The sequence below is a fragment of the Balaenoptera ricei genome, chromosome 6, assembly GCF_028023285.1.
Source record: "Balaenoptera ricei isolate mBalRic1 chromosome 6, mBalRic1.hap2, whole genome shotgun sequence".
NCBI classification, from domain to species: Eukaryota; Metazoa; Chordata; class Mammalia; order Artiodactyla; family Balaenopteridae; genus Balaenoptera; species Balaenoptera ricei.
In genome coordinates, this window is record NC_082644.1 from 53,995,310 (window position 1) to 54,010,401 (window position 15,092).

General features: G+C 44.1%; 1 protein-coding gene across 1 annotated transcript in view; it reads left to right on the forward strand.

Annotated features, from left to right (window-relative positions):
- The window catches only part of SLC24A2 (solute carrier family 24 member 2), a 236,571-nt gene that overhangs the window by 192,700 nt on the left and 28,779 nt on the right, over positions 1–15,092 (forward strand). The window contains exons 6-7 of the mRNA XM_059926402.1: positions 4,709–4,807; positions 7,665–7,783. Coding sequence (XP_059782385.1) covers positions 4,709–4,807; positions 7,665–7,783 — 218 coding nt within the window. The remainder of the gene's footprint in view (positions 1–4,708; positions 4,808–7,664; positions 7,784–15,092) is intronic.

The window sequence follows — 15,092 nt, forward strand, 5'->3', positions numbered from 1 at the left end:
TTTTATGGCAGAGAGATTGGTTGAGGATTTTGATTCCTCAAATTTTGTTCTTCCAAAATTTGTTCTTATTCATAATAGGCCTTTCTGCTCTGATCTTCTCCCACACACCCCTACCGCACCCCCTCAACACACACTCCCCTGAGGACACTCAGCTGGTATTCTTCTGCAAATTTCAGAGCAAGCTAAACTATATTAAAATTGTGTACTAGGTTTTGACGTACTAGGTGCCTAATTATTTGAGCGGAATTTGCTATTTCTGCGATTTTAAGTATACAAATAATCTGTCGCTGTATAAACATACAACACTTTAAGGGTTCACACTGCAGCAGAGTATATTTTTTAAAGTTGCCTTAAAAAATGTTAAAAATCACTCCCTCTCTCACCTTGAAAAGTGCTCAAAAATGTCTTCTTTGTCACCAGGCACAGAGCTACAGTTTTTTCTTAGATCTGTCCATGTCAACCCTTATGCCAACGTGGAATCCATGCTTAAAATAGTCTATGGAAGCAGTGCCTTTACTGCCAAGGTCTCTTGCACCGGAGGCTGCTAAGCTTCCATTCTATTTTTAAATATCAAGCTTTTTATTTTCAGTAATTTATGGGGTGAAGGTCCTGCATTCACTTCCATAATAATAACAACCCTTTCTGAGTAATTTACTGTATGTCAGGGCCATCTAAACACCTGCTGTGTATCAAACCATTAAGTCTTCCAGCAACTGTATGAGCTGGGTGTTCTATTTATTATCCCCATTTTACAATTCTGAGCCTGAGACACAGAGGAGGTAAAGCCCCTGTGCATCAGGAAGCTGTTTTGAGCCACCCCAAATCCACTGTGCAACACCAATAGTCCTTCCCTGTACTCTGTCCTCACAGGTAATGGGAGTAAGCTGATCACTATCTTTTCATTTTAAGATCACAAAGGTATCTAAAACACAGAGGGCCAGCTCCCTCACCTTGACCTTCTTAATTTCGGGAAAGTATAAAGTGATCCTTCTCCTAATTGGTTTTGGAACTGACTTTGGAGGACTCACTGAAAACTAAACACCAATCCGACAAGGCCCCCGATGCTTACACTGTCAGGTCAGATGCAGCTAATGCTCCAGTCCCGCCTGTGTGGATTGAGAGAAGAGACGATGCCAACGATTCCTCTAAAGCAGGGGTCCCCCACCCCCGGGCCGCACAGCAGGAGGTGAGCAGAGCTTCCTCTGCCTCTCCCCATCACTCTCACCCCGCCTGAGCCATCCCACCGCCGCCCGCCCCTGTCCGTGGAAAAATTGTCTTCCACGAAACCGGTCCCTGGTGCCAGAAGGGTTGGGGACAGCTGCTCTAAAGCAATTCAGGGCCATGTCACCCTTGCCCCCGGGCTGTCTGTTGGTTGGTTTTTCTTTTTCCTCTTATTTACAGAGTTCTGCTAATGCCAGGTGCTGTGCTCAGTCCTTTACACATATTTTCTCACTTAAGCCTTGCATTTAGCTCAGGAGTCGGTCGTTAACATCCCTATTCAACAGGTGGGAAAACTGAAGCTCAGAAATATTCATGTATTTACCAGTTCTCAGCCAGCAGAGCCAGTGAGAGAGGCGGGGCTTAAACCCAGGCCTAGCTGCCTCGAAATCACATCCTTTTGACCACAATACTGTGCTGTCCCCAACACACACGCATCCTGCGAGGTGTTCTCCCAGCTTGTGGCTTCAGGCTGAGCAGGTCCGGAAGGTGCCAGGTCTTCCTACCCCCAAACACAGAGGGTCCCTTTGAGAGTCACATGTTCTGTGCCCATTGTCCTGTCGGCATGATCCTCACAGCTTTTCTCAAAAGATGCCCTGTGGTGATCCCAGGGGTGTCCACTGAACTGGGATGAGGATCCCTTGCTGGCGAGGCTCTGCCCCACCACCGCAAGGAATTCCCCTGTGTGCCAAATTCTAAAGGTGGGCCTTCCCCTTTCCTTCACCTTTTCTGTGTGCTGCTTTTCTAGAAACTCATCTCTGAAAATCCTTTTAGGCCTTGGAGCAGCCATTGTCAGCACTCACAAGGCAGAAAGCCTGCCAAGTCCTGCAAATTGGGGCAGAAGTTGTATTAAAGAAGTTGAAGGGGTGGGTGGACAAAAGCTGCTCTCCAGGCGGCCTCTGCAGCTTGGCCTTGCTGCCCAAGGGCTGAACCCCAAGAGAAAACAAGTAAGGTCTATCCCTCCCATTTTTCCATAGCACAGAAAATCTGAGGTGCTCCTGCAGTGGGAAAACGGGTGACACACACAGTCTAGAAAACCCTTGCTGGTCTGTGAAAATGTTTGAGAACCTATGAAATCCCAATTCTAGAATCATTTCCCTGCCCTGTCCTCCCACTCTTCCTTTAGAGAATTTGGGGAAACGAGCCCACGAGTGACAGTGGCCAACACTGTTATGAAAGATGTTTCCTGGCAGAGGGAGTGGCCAATCCCTTCCATGCTTTGGGGCCCCTTTTGTTACCATTTCTCTCTGGCGTTCATCTGAGCTCTGAAAAGATCCTTGGAATCACACACAACATGTGATTAACTGGTTTCTATCAAATATTTTTCTCTGCCGTGTTTCATGACTTTCGGGCATTACTTGGATTGGATTACTTCAGGTTTTATTTCCCCAGGCTTATTTGTTTCCTCTTCTGATTGCTCTCTTGCTTTATTATTATTTTACATATAATTTTTAAATAGCGATTGTTGATCACAGAGCTGCAGAATGTTCTAAGTTCAAAGACAGACCCCAAATCCACAGGGTGGCATTATTACTAGAATCATCACCTTCTATAAAGTTTTAGAACCTCCCTTTTCCTCTTCTTGCCTTTTCAGCAGATGATTTGAGGTCTTCTTAGGGTCGTCTTCCACAAGAAGTACGCCTCTTTAGGCTTCAGGCTGCCAAATGCTGAGAATCACTCTGCATCATCCACCTATCTACTCCCCAAATAAGACTAGATTTGGCAGCCAGGGACGTGTCTTGCATCCATGCTGCCTGGCAACCTCCAGACAATCCCAGCTCCCTGCCTCTTTCCTCCTTCTTGAATTCCTTCTTTTTCTCTCCTTTTTCTTTTCTTTTTTTTTTTTTTTTTCTTATTCCCTTTTACCTCCTCCTTCTCCTAGTCCCCAGACTTCTTTCCTTTCCTCTTTTCTTCCCCGAGTTTTCCTTGGAGATTAAATAGAAACAGCCAAATTCAAATTACCTTCCAACGTGGGGGACCTAATGCTGACCTTCGACATCCCCCAAGGATGGACATCATGCCCATCTCCTAGTCCTTCTTTCTCACTCCTTATGAAGCCCAAGCCACATACCAACCCACTTTTCTCTGCGTAATGTTCCTCTTCCTGCTTCCTTGGAGGGTGTGCCCGGCAGGGCACATTCATTACCTACACTAAGGTACTTACCTGCTAGAGGCTACCTTTATGGTAGCAGGCCTCTAGATTTAAGGCTAATGGAGCTTGTGAGCAGAAGGGGCTCTGTCCCCCATCATTTTCACCATTGAAGTCAACTGGTCCCACTCTAGTTTACAGCTTCTGTCGTCCCCAGCCAGGCACACAAGTCACCTCTATGACCACTCCCCAGGATTTCCATTCACAAGGAGGGGTGGGGTGCAGATGTCAACCTGCCATGCCCCATCCTAGGAGGACAGGCTCTCCAAGAGAAACATTTTGCGGTTTGATTTGGTTTGGTTTTGGTCTAACTAGAAAAGTAGAATGAGCTCCTCTGCTAATATGCTGCTAGAGAACCCAGCCAACCCCCAATGCCTAGTGGGAAAATTGTAGGAGTTGTGATATTTTCAGGGACTCATCATATCTGAATCTAGGCAATAGTCAGTTTAAAATGAGTCTCCTTTGTACCTTGAACGTTCCCAGGGGGAAAAAAATCAAGGATTAAAAGAGAAAGAAAAATGTGCTATGTTTCACATAAAGTAACCTCTACACTTTTGCATGCTTTTTTTCTGTGCTTGTTGCATGCATTTACCCATTAATTATGTCAGTAATGGAGAAGAAATGAAGCATTACTTTTGTGGTACAGCTGTTTAAAATGATTACTTTGAAAATGGTATTTTTTCCAGCACCTTTCCCTAAGCGTCTCTTCACCAACAGACATTACTTGCTGTGCTTAGTTGCTCATCCTTTACCCTAAATCCCTAACTGGAATCAGTTGCCTCCCTGATGCTTTAATTGCAGCTGACTCAGCTAATTCGAAAAGCTGTGATGCATCCCAACTCCTGTAGAAATTGCAGTGTTAATTAAGATAAATGTTTGAAAACCAAAGTCAAATCAAAGGACCCCTGGGCTTGGCTTTCCATGGTCAAAAGCCAATTCTGGGATGAGCATATAATTCCAGAGACACGGCTATGCCTCCAGAGCAGTTGTTTCTCTAGACCTGTTTCGGACCTCAGCAGTAGAGGGAGTTTTGGTGATGATTGGTGCTTTCGTTTTTTGTAAGCAAGTGGGAGGGAGGGAAGAGGTCACCTTTCATCTGTGATCTGGCAGCTTGAGATTCTCAGAGAGAGAATTGGGCTGAAGAATCACAAGGTAAGAAAGTACCCTTCTTGCAGGTCATAGGGCCTTTGGGCTGGGCAGAAAGGAGGGGTTGCTGCTGACCGGCCCCATAGCTGAGGAAACCACGTGCCTGCTTCACCAGCGCTTTGCCATTTGCCACGAGCCTCTCTCTTTATCTTCCTTCTCACCCTGTCTCCTTTCCATTACTTTCTCTTGCTTCAGGGAGGTTCAGAGAAAAGGCTTCAATTCTCCACAAGATCGCCAAGAAAAAATGTCAGGTGGATGAGAACGAAAGGCAGAATGGGGCTGCTAATCACGTGGGTGAGTCCGGGGAGGCTTCCATCCCGTGCCTTTCCTGAAGTACGTGGAGGGGGGCAGAGAGACAGGACCCAGTGTGGACACCCCAACTCAGTGCAGACGCAGAACCCTGCAACTCAGCCCTCTCCTGGGTGTCAGGAAGAGTCCCACTTCCCCCTCGTGGGTACAGGGCATGAATAGACACAATATATCACCTACCCCCAGGGGAACTTTAAAAAGAGTGAAATGATTCTCTGAGGAACCATATAAAATAAATAAATTAAAATGTTAAATAAATAAAAATTTAAAAATAAGCAAAGTTACACCAGCTCCTAGCCAGGCATCTCCACTGAAGAGTAGAAAGTCACTTCATTTCAGGGATTGCACATAAAGAGGTCACATAGACCTGTCATTTAATGCTTAACAAAAGGTGAGAGTACCCCTTCTGAAATTCTTGCCTGGTAGCCAGATTTTATACCTGTGACAATGCCTGCAGCACCCCCAGTAAATTACCCGATTGTTCACTTGGTCACTCCTGAACTGAGTGGCAGGGTTCCTACAAGATGACCCTGCCTTTCCTAAGAATTCAACAGTACTCACCCGGGTCTCTTGTGGTTGACCTTTTCTGAGTTCCTGTGTGACCAGATCGTGACATTCAGGCATCTCATTTTAACTTGGAATGTAATGTTCCTCATCTCCAGTCTGTGACTCTCCCGTAGCTCTTTAATTCTAAATTCAGACTAAATTTACCCTAATCTGGAACTATGTGATACACAATACTATTGCCCAAGAAACTAAAATTATCTGCAGACAAAATTCAACAGTGTTGCACTCGAAATACATGACATTCCTTAGAAGAGTTTCTGCCTCTCCTGTTATCCTGACTTCTAGCTCAGGGAAACTATTTGGCCAAGAAACAGTCAAGATTCTACTGGGTATGAAAAGAAAAACTTAAAGGAAATAAGCTAAAATGCTAACTATCACGCCTGGGAGGTTGCTTCTTCTCATCTGTTCATGTCTGTTCTTGGATATCTTCACTCCACTTTGGGACCCAGCCTCCTGTGTTGTCTGGCCATTGAAGGCCGATCCTAAAGTTGTATCACTTCAGCCAACAGGCACCCTAAACACAATTTTAATATTTCCCAAGGTACTTAGTACTTTTTAGTTTAAATAACTAAACCAAGTATACCAGGAAAAACAGACACAGTCACACACAGCAGAACATCATTAAGATAACGTCATCATGACTGAAAACATGGAAAGATAAAATAAGTTTGAGTTTCAGTGGCTTTCTATATTTAAATATATCTATGCCTCTGTATTCCACAACTAAATACATAAACATAAATATTTCCCTGTGACTTCCAAAATTTGGCTCCTTCAAACCCAACAATTTTTATGTAACTCTCAAATTATTTTCCAGTGAGAGTTTACCAGTGATAAAAATGTTCAGTTTTTCTGAAATTGCTAGAAATACTCTGATACTCTATGAGCAGCCTGAGACTGCCCATATCTGATACTGATGAGCATTCTGGTATTCCTGGCAACCCTGACACTGAACCACACAGCTTCATTGTCTCCTGAAATCCAAGACTTGACCCAGCACAGCCAGAGGGCCTAGGAACCCATTTTATTTCCCTGTCACTGAAAGCATGGCAAAAAAACCTCAGTGGTGCCTATCACTGATCACCTGCCGGTGTTCCTCTGAGCCCTGAAAAAAAATCTTCTAGTGCAAGGCAGGTGCTATAATGAGGATCCCAATAGTTTCTATTTCTTTTTTGCTCGCTCTGTACCAGGCACTGTGCTGAGAGCTTTGGATGCGTTTTCTTATGTAATCTTTATCAGCGTACCCTTTGATCGTATTGTTGTTGTTAGTCGTAGCAGCAGTGGTGGTTCTATTATCATCATCACCCCGATTTTACAGATGAGGAATCTGAATCTCAGAGGAGTTAAATCACTTGCTAAAGGCCCCCCAGCACAAGTAGCAGAATCAGAGTGTGAACCCAGGCCTGTCTGAGATGCCCGGTGTCCACGAGTCCCAGCGCTCAACCATTGCCCGGGAGTCACTCTAGCCAAATGTCACCTCTCATTCAGGAACGATTACTTATTCAGCCCCCCGCTCTTGCCTGGCCTGCAGTAGGATGCCCAGGTGTGGAAGGTTCTAAGTAGCATTCTCCAGGCATTTCGAGAAGGCCGGGTTCCCAGGTTTGCCCTACGCATGGCACCTACACGCTGGCAGAGTTGTCTACTCACTGAGCCTGAGGGAATTAGAGATGGAAGCAATGGGCCTTGGAGGTCACCCAGTTGATTCCCCTAATCTCATAGATAAGGTTCCTAAAGCCCAGAGGAAGAAGAGGACTTGCCCGAGGTGACAGCCTGATGGGGGCAGAGCAGAGCCTAGGACCCAAGTCTTCAGAGGCCATAGCTAATAAATATCCTTTCTGGAATGTGATACAAAAGAAAAGATCCTGCTATAAAAAATATCTGAGAGATGTGGCCCTGGGTATAAACAGTTAGTGTGTAGATTGGCTTTTGGTATAAAAATGCCCACGCTCGTGTTCTTGAATGACAAGTTGGTCAGTTTGCCTAGTCTAGAGAATGCATACCCTGGGAGTTGATAGGGCACTCAAGGTCAGACATCAGGCCAGAGGGGATGCCAGAGAGCTACTAAAGAGAGAAGGAGGACTGAGTACACTAAAAGGCATGGGGGAGAAGGGTAGAAATCCTTTGCCATCTGACACAACCTCGGCCCTGGGCCTTATCACCCCTCAGAGACCACTACCTTCTCCCTTGGCCCAATATAGGGTGTTCTTCTCTATATGGCTCTTACACCTACTTGACTCCATTTGCTTTCTTTGTATGTGTCTAATTTATGTCACAGAAAAAATCGAGCTCCCAAACAGCACCAGCACAGAAGTGGAGATGACACCGTCCAGTGATGCATCGGAACCTGTGCAAAATGGAAATCTCTCCCACAGCATTGAAGCTGCAGAAGCCCAGGTATGCCTCTTTTCCATTGCTCTTCCAGGCCACCATTCGTGTCGATATTCTAGCACAGCAGCACGGACTTACGTTCTCCTTGGAGGCCCCAGATCCCAGCTGGGTGGACACCAGGTGGAGTCATCCATCCTTGTGTATATTTCCCAGTACCAGCCAGGGTACCACATGCGTCAGGCTCTTCCTTTATCCAATAAGGACACATATTCTCTAAGCCACTGTTTCTCAGGGTGAGATTGGAGGACTCATGCATCAAATCTCCTGGGGATAAAAATGCAGATCCCTAGGCCATATCCCAGACCCGATGAAACAGAATCTCTGAGAAGCAGCACCCAGGAATCAGCATTTTAACTCCCTTCCCTGGTGATTCTTAGTAGATGATAAAGTTTGATCACTGCTGCAGTCTAATCCTTTCTCTGTCTTTAGGGCCAAGATTAAGTAACAAAGAAACCACAGCCATCACACCTTGGTTAGCCCCCTTTGGCCTTCCCTGTCCCTGCAGTTGAAATTAATCAGTACTCTGGCCCAGTCTACCATTCAATGTTGCAACCATTAGATAGCTGTTTGATCTAATGGCTATAATATTTAACATTTATATGTACTGTGTGCCACAACTTTGGTGCTAGGTGCTTTAAACCATCCAGCTGAAGGTATAGACATTTAATATCTCCATTTTATAGCTGAGGAAGCTAAAGCTTAACAGGATGAAGTAGTTATTCAGGATTACTTAGTTTGTAGCTATTAGAAATGAGATTTGATCTCAAGACTGTCTAAATATAGTGTCTGTACTATTTCCACCAAGCAGCACTGCCTGTAGACCACAGTTGCTCAAAAAAGTAGGCAGAAGCAAAAAGTAGGTGGTGCTTGTTAGATTTCTGGATCTCACCCTCCTCAAGTGAATCAGAATTTCTAAGGCATAGCGCCCCAAACTCACATTTTAATCAGTCACCCTGGGTCAGTGTTTCTCAAACTTTAATGTGCTTAGGAATTTCCTGGGGGATCGTGTTACAATTCAGGGTCTGATTTGTCAGGTCTGGAGTAGGGCCCAGAGTCTGCGATTCTCCTGAGCTCCAAGGTGATTCTGATGCTGCTGGTACGAGAACCACACTTTGAGTAGCATTCCCCTCAAGTTTGTGACCCACTTCTCTAGGCAGAATTTTCCTGATGAGCTGATAATGAAGCCAGACTACAGCAAATCCATTCCAGCCCTCTCTTCTCCTTTACACCGGGATACACTCTGCAACAGAGGAAGTCTGTATGTCTTAGACAAACACTTGCTCATTGTTGCCTGTTACCTTTATTCCCTGAAGAAAGGTGCAAGGAAAGTTTCTTTGTTTAAAGGAAAGGATAAAGATGTCAAGCACCTTTTCATATACCTGTTGGCCATTTGTACATCTTGTTTGGAAAAATATCTATTCAGGTCCTTTGCCCTTTTTTTTTTTAATATTTATTTATTTATTTGTTTATGTATTTATTTGGCTGCATCAGGTCTTAGTAATGGCACGAGAGATCTTCGTTGTGGCACGTGGGCTCTCTAGTTGTGGCACGTGGGCTCTCTAGTTTGGGCGCATGGGCTCTCTAGTTGTGGCGCATGGGCTCAATAGTTGCGGCGCACGGGCTTAGTTGCCCCACGGCATGTGGGATCTCAGTTCCCTGACCAGGGATCCAACCCGTGTCCCCTGCATTGGAAGGCAGATTCTTAACCACTGGACCACCAGGGAAGTCCCTTTGCCCATTTTTTCATCAGGTTATTCATTGTTTGCTATTGAGTTGTTTGAGTTCCTTATATATTTTGGATATTAACTCCTTATCAGGTATATGATTTGCAAATATTTCCTCCCATTCCATAGGTTGCCTTTTCATTTGTTGTTTCCTTTGCTGTGCTTTTCACAAGGTGTACGTATATCAAATCATCATGTTGTATACCTTAAATAGATAAAATTTTTATTTGTCAATTATACCTCAGTAAAGCTGGGGTGGAGGGGGGGAAATGGCTAAAGGAAAAGATAGAGAAATGGCAGCTCCTTCTGCCCTTGTCTCCTCTGCCTTCTAGGCTCCCACCCTCCTGCCCAGAGCCCTGTGGTCCCTTCGTATTAGCTCAAGAGTGAGCTGGCGGAGCAGCTTATGTCCACATGGATAAGCAGCATGTGGCAGCAGGAAGCAGGCCCCAAGGATACCTGGCTGCCCTTGGGGATGGCACAGTCACAGGTGTGCAGAGGGCAGCCTCATCATCGTGCCTCTCCATCTGGCTGGCAGAGGGACATCTGTGCCCCCCACACACGGGGCACCTTGCTGCAGGGGAGTGACAGAGTCCCAGCTGACCCCTCTCTGAGCAGAGCTGTGTCCCCAGGTCTCACGCAGGGTGAGAGGGCAGATTTGGGCCCTGATACACTGAGAGCTCAAGGGCACACAGACCTTCAAAGAGGCAGGCCACCAGCTGCCTGCAGGACAGCCTGACAGTGAATTCCAGATCCACCAGGAGCGAGTTACCCAACCTCGCTTTAGTTTCCTTATCTGCAAAGTACAGATAACCATAGTACCTGCCTCATTAGGGATATTAGGAGAGTTAAGTGAGATAATATACATAAAGCACATATCACGGAGCTAAATGATGCTATTTATATTATTATGTGTTCATACCTACTATATAAACAGCATCCAAAGTGTCCTTTCCCTATAGGTAAAATGCTTATTGTAGACAAAATGAAAATGAAACATATATTATATATATATATATATATATATAAATATATAAATATATATATATATATAAATTTGAGAGTATTCAGGGTATGATAAGTAAATTAAAAAACATCTGTGGTAGGGAAATCATTATGGCCCAGTGTGATCAGGGAGGTCTATACAAAGTGCTCTGGGAGCCTGCCAGAGGAAGAAATTGACCCTGGCAAGGGAAAGTGTAAAAACTTCAGAGAAGAGGTAACATTTGGGCTGGGTATTGATGGGTAAGTAGGAGTTTGTCGCTCAAAGAAGGAGGAGATGACCGAGATGACAACATGTTCACTTGGAGGGAGATTCCTGTGTAGTGATTGGTTGAGAAAGCCAGGGGAACTGAAGACTGAAATATAAGGTGAGGAGTGAGGAGAAATCCACTAGGAAAAGTAAATTGGGCTGAAATTCTTCCATTGTTGAATCAGAAAATTTTCAGTGTTCATCTAATGTGTGTCAGGCAATGTGCTGTGTACCAGAGGTGCCCACCATCCTAGCAGAGCAGAGAGCCTGCAAATGTAAACCAAGGTATAATTATAGACAGCCATAGGACCATGAAGAAAATAAAGCCTGGTGACTCAGTGGAGGGCAAGAGTGGAGGGGCCCCTTTAGGTTGGAAGGTGAGGGAAAGCTTGACTAAGGAAGTGGCATTTGAACAGAGGCTGAACTTTAAGAACAGGTCAGTCAAGGGAACAGCACCCACAGAGGCAGAGAGGAGCTCGGCTTGTTTGAGGAACAGAAAAGTCACTGTGGCTGGAGAGTGGGGAGTGGAGGGAGGGATGGTGGTGGCAGTGAGGTCTGACAGGAGGGCCGAGTGGAGCTGGCCTGCCTTGTAGACCATGATACAGGAGTTGACTTCATTCTAGGGCAGCAACAAGCTGTCAGAGGTTCCCAGATGTGCTTTGCACTTGTAAACGATCCAAGGGGCTGCGCTGGGGTATAGAGAGTGGATTTGTGGCAGGAGATCGTGTAGTAGTAGTGGAGCAAAGAGGTCGCTGCAGGAGGTGAGGCAGAGCTGATAGTGGCCTGGACCAGAGCAGTAGACAGGCAGGGGAGGAGAGGCACAGGGATAAGGAAGGGCGTTGTAGGCACTGTTCAGCAGTCTGGACCTCCCCCTGCTGGGAGTGGGGAGGCGTAGAGGGTTTAAAGGGAGCAGTGGCAGCTTTGGATTTATGTGATAAGAAGAGAGCTCTTTCTGAATGGTCAAGAAGGGGCCAGAGTGAGGGAGGACAGAATGCAGGGCAGCGAGGTAAGAGCCTGTTTGGTTCAAAGATCAGCAAACTATGATCTGTGGCCAAATCCGGCCTGCAGCCTGTTTTTGTGCAACCTATCAGATAAGGATGTTTTTATATTCTTGAACATTAAAAAAAAAAAAAAAAGGCAGCAGTAGCATATGTGACAGAGACCATAAAGCCCGTAAAGCCTAAAATATTTACTATCTGGCCCTTTACAGGAAAAGTTTGCCCACCCCTCATTTCAACCATCTGCAGTCTTTCCAAAAAAAAAGAAAAAAGAAAAAAATAATGAGGAAGCTCTTCATGCACTTATATGGAATGATCTTCAATATATGTTGTTAAGTGGGAAAGGCACCGTGCCAAATTACATCCAATATACTCTGTGTAAGAGGAAAAAAAGGACGGAAATAACATAGTAACATATAAACATTTGCTTTGGATGCTATTGAAGAAACTGGTCATGCTGATTGCCTGCAGGACAGGGGCCTGTGGTAGGGAACCAGGGTGGGAGGTAGCCTTCTGCACACGTCTTTCAGTATGTAGCCTCCTGTAGCTTTTGAATTTTGAATGAGTTAACTGTTTTACCTATTCCAAAAAAATGCAACAACTAAAAATAATAATGGGTTAAATTAAAACAGAAACAATATGCGTTAGTCCTTTAAGAGTAGAGTCTCTGTAGACAGACCACAAATTGAAGACAGAGTTCAAATCCCAGATCTGCCACTTACCAGCTGTGTGACTTTGGACAAGTTACTTAACCTCTCTGTTCTCATCTTCCTTCTCTCTGAAACAGGAATAGTAACCTATTTCATAGCATTATTGTGAGACTCGAAACCTCGTAGAACAGTTCTTGGCACACGGTAAGCACTGCATAGGTGTTTGCTATTAGCAGTACTTAGTAAAACTGTTTAAAAATGGCTGTTAGGTAGCCCAGATGACAAGGCCTCAGACCAAGTATTGGCTGTGGCAGGGGTGACAGTGGCTGGATTGTGAGAGCTGTTTCTGAGGCAGAGTTGAGACCCTTTGGTAATAAATTGGTCACAGAGCGTGAACAAGAAAAAGCAGCTGTGGGTGGTGCTTGAGTTTCAAGGCTGGAAAAACTGGGTAACACGGTAAATTAAGGCTGTGATTCCAGAGTCAGAAAAAAAGGTGTGAAATCAGGACACTCAGGCCACCCAAAGCACAACTTCACAGAAAGGATTCAATGCCTTTTTATTGTGTTGGTTTTCTTTCTTTCCCAGTTGTATTTTTATCAGGCTCCAGGAGGAATGAGGTGTGCACCTCGACTTTATTAATGGAAGTGATGAGCCCCACACACCACACACTGACTGCTGATACTCTCCTGAGAGTTTAACCTGTCTCGTGTAATTAACCTGCTGTTTTCAAAACCCTGTTTACCAATGAGCTAATTTTACACCGACACCTCAGCTCTGAGACCTTCCTTCTGTCCAGGCTTTACACTGGCAATGAAGAGCACTTTAAAATATTCTCTCTTACCAAGGAAGCCCCTTTGCAGGAGGTTTTCTGCTTCATTTGTATATTTTGTGGAACCAAGAAATAATTTGACTTTTCGAACAGCTTAGTGCTAATTATCTTCTCCCAGTACCTGCTAACAAAATGCTGTCAATTCTAACAGAACTGATTTGAGCTGTCACTGAGAATTTACCAACCTTCTAAATTTTCAGTGTTGGAAATTTATCCAGGTTTGAAAAACAATTCTAAGTTATATTCTCTCCCACTCAGAACCCAGCATTTTCTTACATTTTAATTTGGCCAGTCTAGACAACAGCCAGGTGATTGCATGTGGCCGGCTTGCTCAGGGAAGCTGCCTGCCTTGCTGCATCACAATCCTCCAGACACGGCACATCCAAACTCTTTACATACACACGCACAGTGAAAGGGTAGGAGGGGAAATGCCTTGCAAATTTCTTAGATTCTGAAATCTGAAAATCTAACTTTTTTTTCTTGTATTATGCTTTTTATATGTTGCAGCTTTTATTTCATTTCACCTCTGAGACTTCTCTCTGTCCTTAGGGAAATCCAGATTGTCTTTGCTTTGGTTAAGAGTTGCCCAGATGCACCAGTGGGCAAACAGACTTATTTAAGATAATCACATTCCTAGGAAAAATGAATATGTATGTGTGTGTGTGTGTGTGTGTACACACACACACACACATATACTCACACACACATACGTGTACTGATAGATAGATGATAGATAGAAAATGTATAAAGCGCAGACTTTTTTCTCACTTTACAACTTAAATATCATCTTGCTATATTAAGTCCTTCCCTTCTCCCTTTGGGATTTCAACCCTGCCTTATTTCTCCCCAGTCTAGCATTCGTCCTCACCTAAACTCAGTATGGTTTTTAAGATCTGCTCTCAGTGCTGATAAAAATATTTGGGTATTATGTGACTAAGTAAAGGATGAGTAGGGAAAAGATGATGGATGTGATTGTGAGCTTAGATTTCTCTTAAGAAAAATAAAATAAAATGCACAAAGATATTTCTCTACTATTAAATGTGCATCTCTGAGGGTGGTAAAAAAGCGTTGTTGTCAAAGACAGCAGTTTGTTTTGGATTACTGTTGTCGTTTAAAGTTATAGCTATGATTTTAAAGCTCCATAGAAAGACTTCATAATAAACATTGGTCCAAAACATTAGCTCTGATAATATTTCCAACATTATCCAAGCAGATGGGACCTAGAATCCATATGATGTCTTTCTTCCTAAAATATTACCTTTAGTTAGTAAACATTTACTTTCTTAGCAGTAATAAGTTTTAACAGAGGCCTTTCGAACCTCAAATCCTCCTGTTATTCAAAGAGCAAGTATCTCTTCTAAATGATTAAGGTGGAATAGCCAGATCCACCATTTTGAAAGTTTCAAAACAGCTAAGGACCGAATTTCCCAATATTGATGAGATTATTCAATCTCTTGGAACATTGGTGAAGCATAATAAGAGGATTCTGGCACTCAAGAAATGGAGGAAAGTAGAAAATAGTGGAAATTGGGGCTGGATCTCTGTGTCTGACACAGCCAGAGCACAAGGGCAGTATTGGGGAGAGAGGGCAAGGCCTTTCTCTTGTGAAAGAAAAAGAATATCCAAAGATTCTTCATCAGACTGGAGTTTGCAAGGTCCAAGCCAAGAAACTTATTAGTATCTGAGAAGAGCTAATACAAACTATAGAAAAAAGCAAAAATTACAGTATTTTACCTACCAAGCCTTAGTACATGGGTTCCGTTTCTGGAGGAGATAACATTTTTTCCTTTCAATCTATACACATATTTTTTAACGAAAAGTTGAGATCTAGTTCCTATATCTGATGACCTGTACAATATTTACCA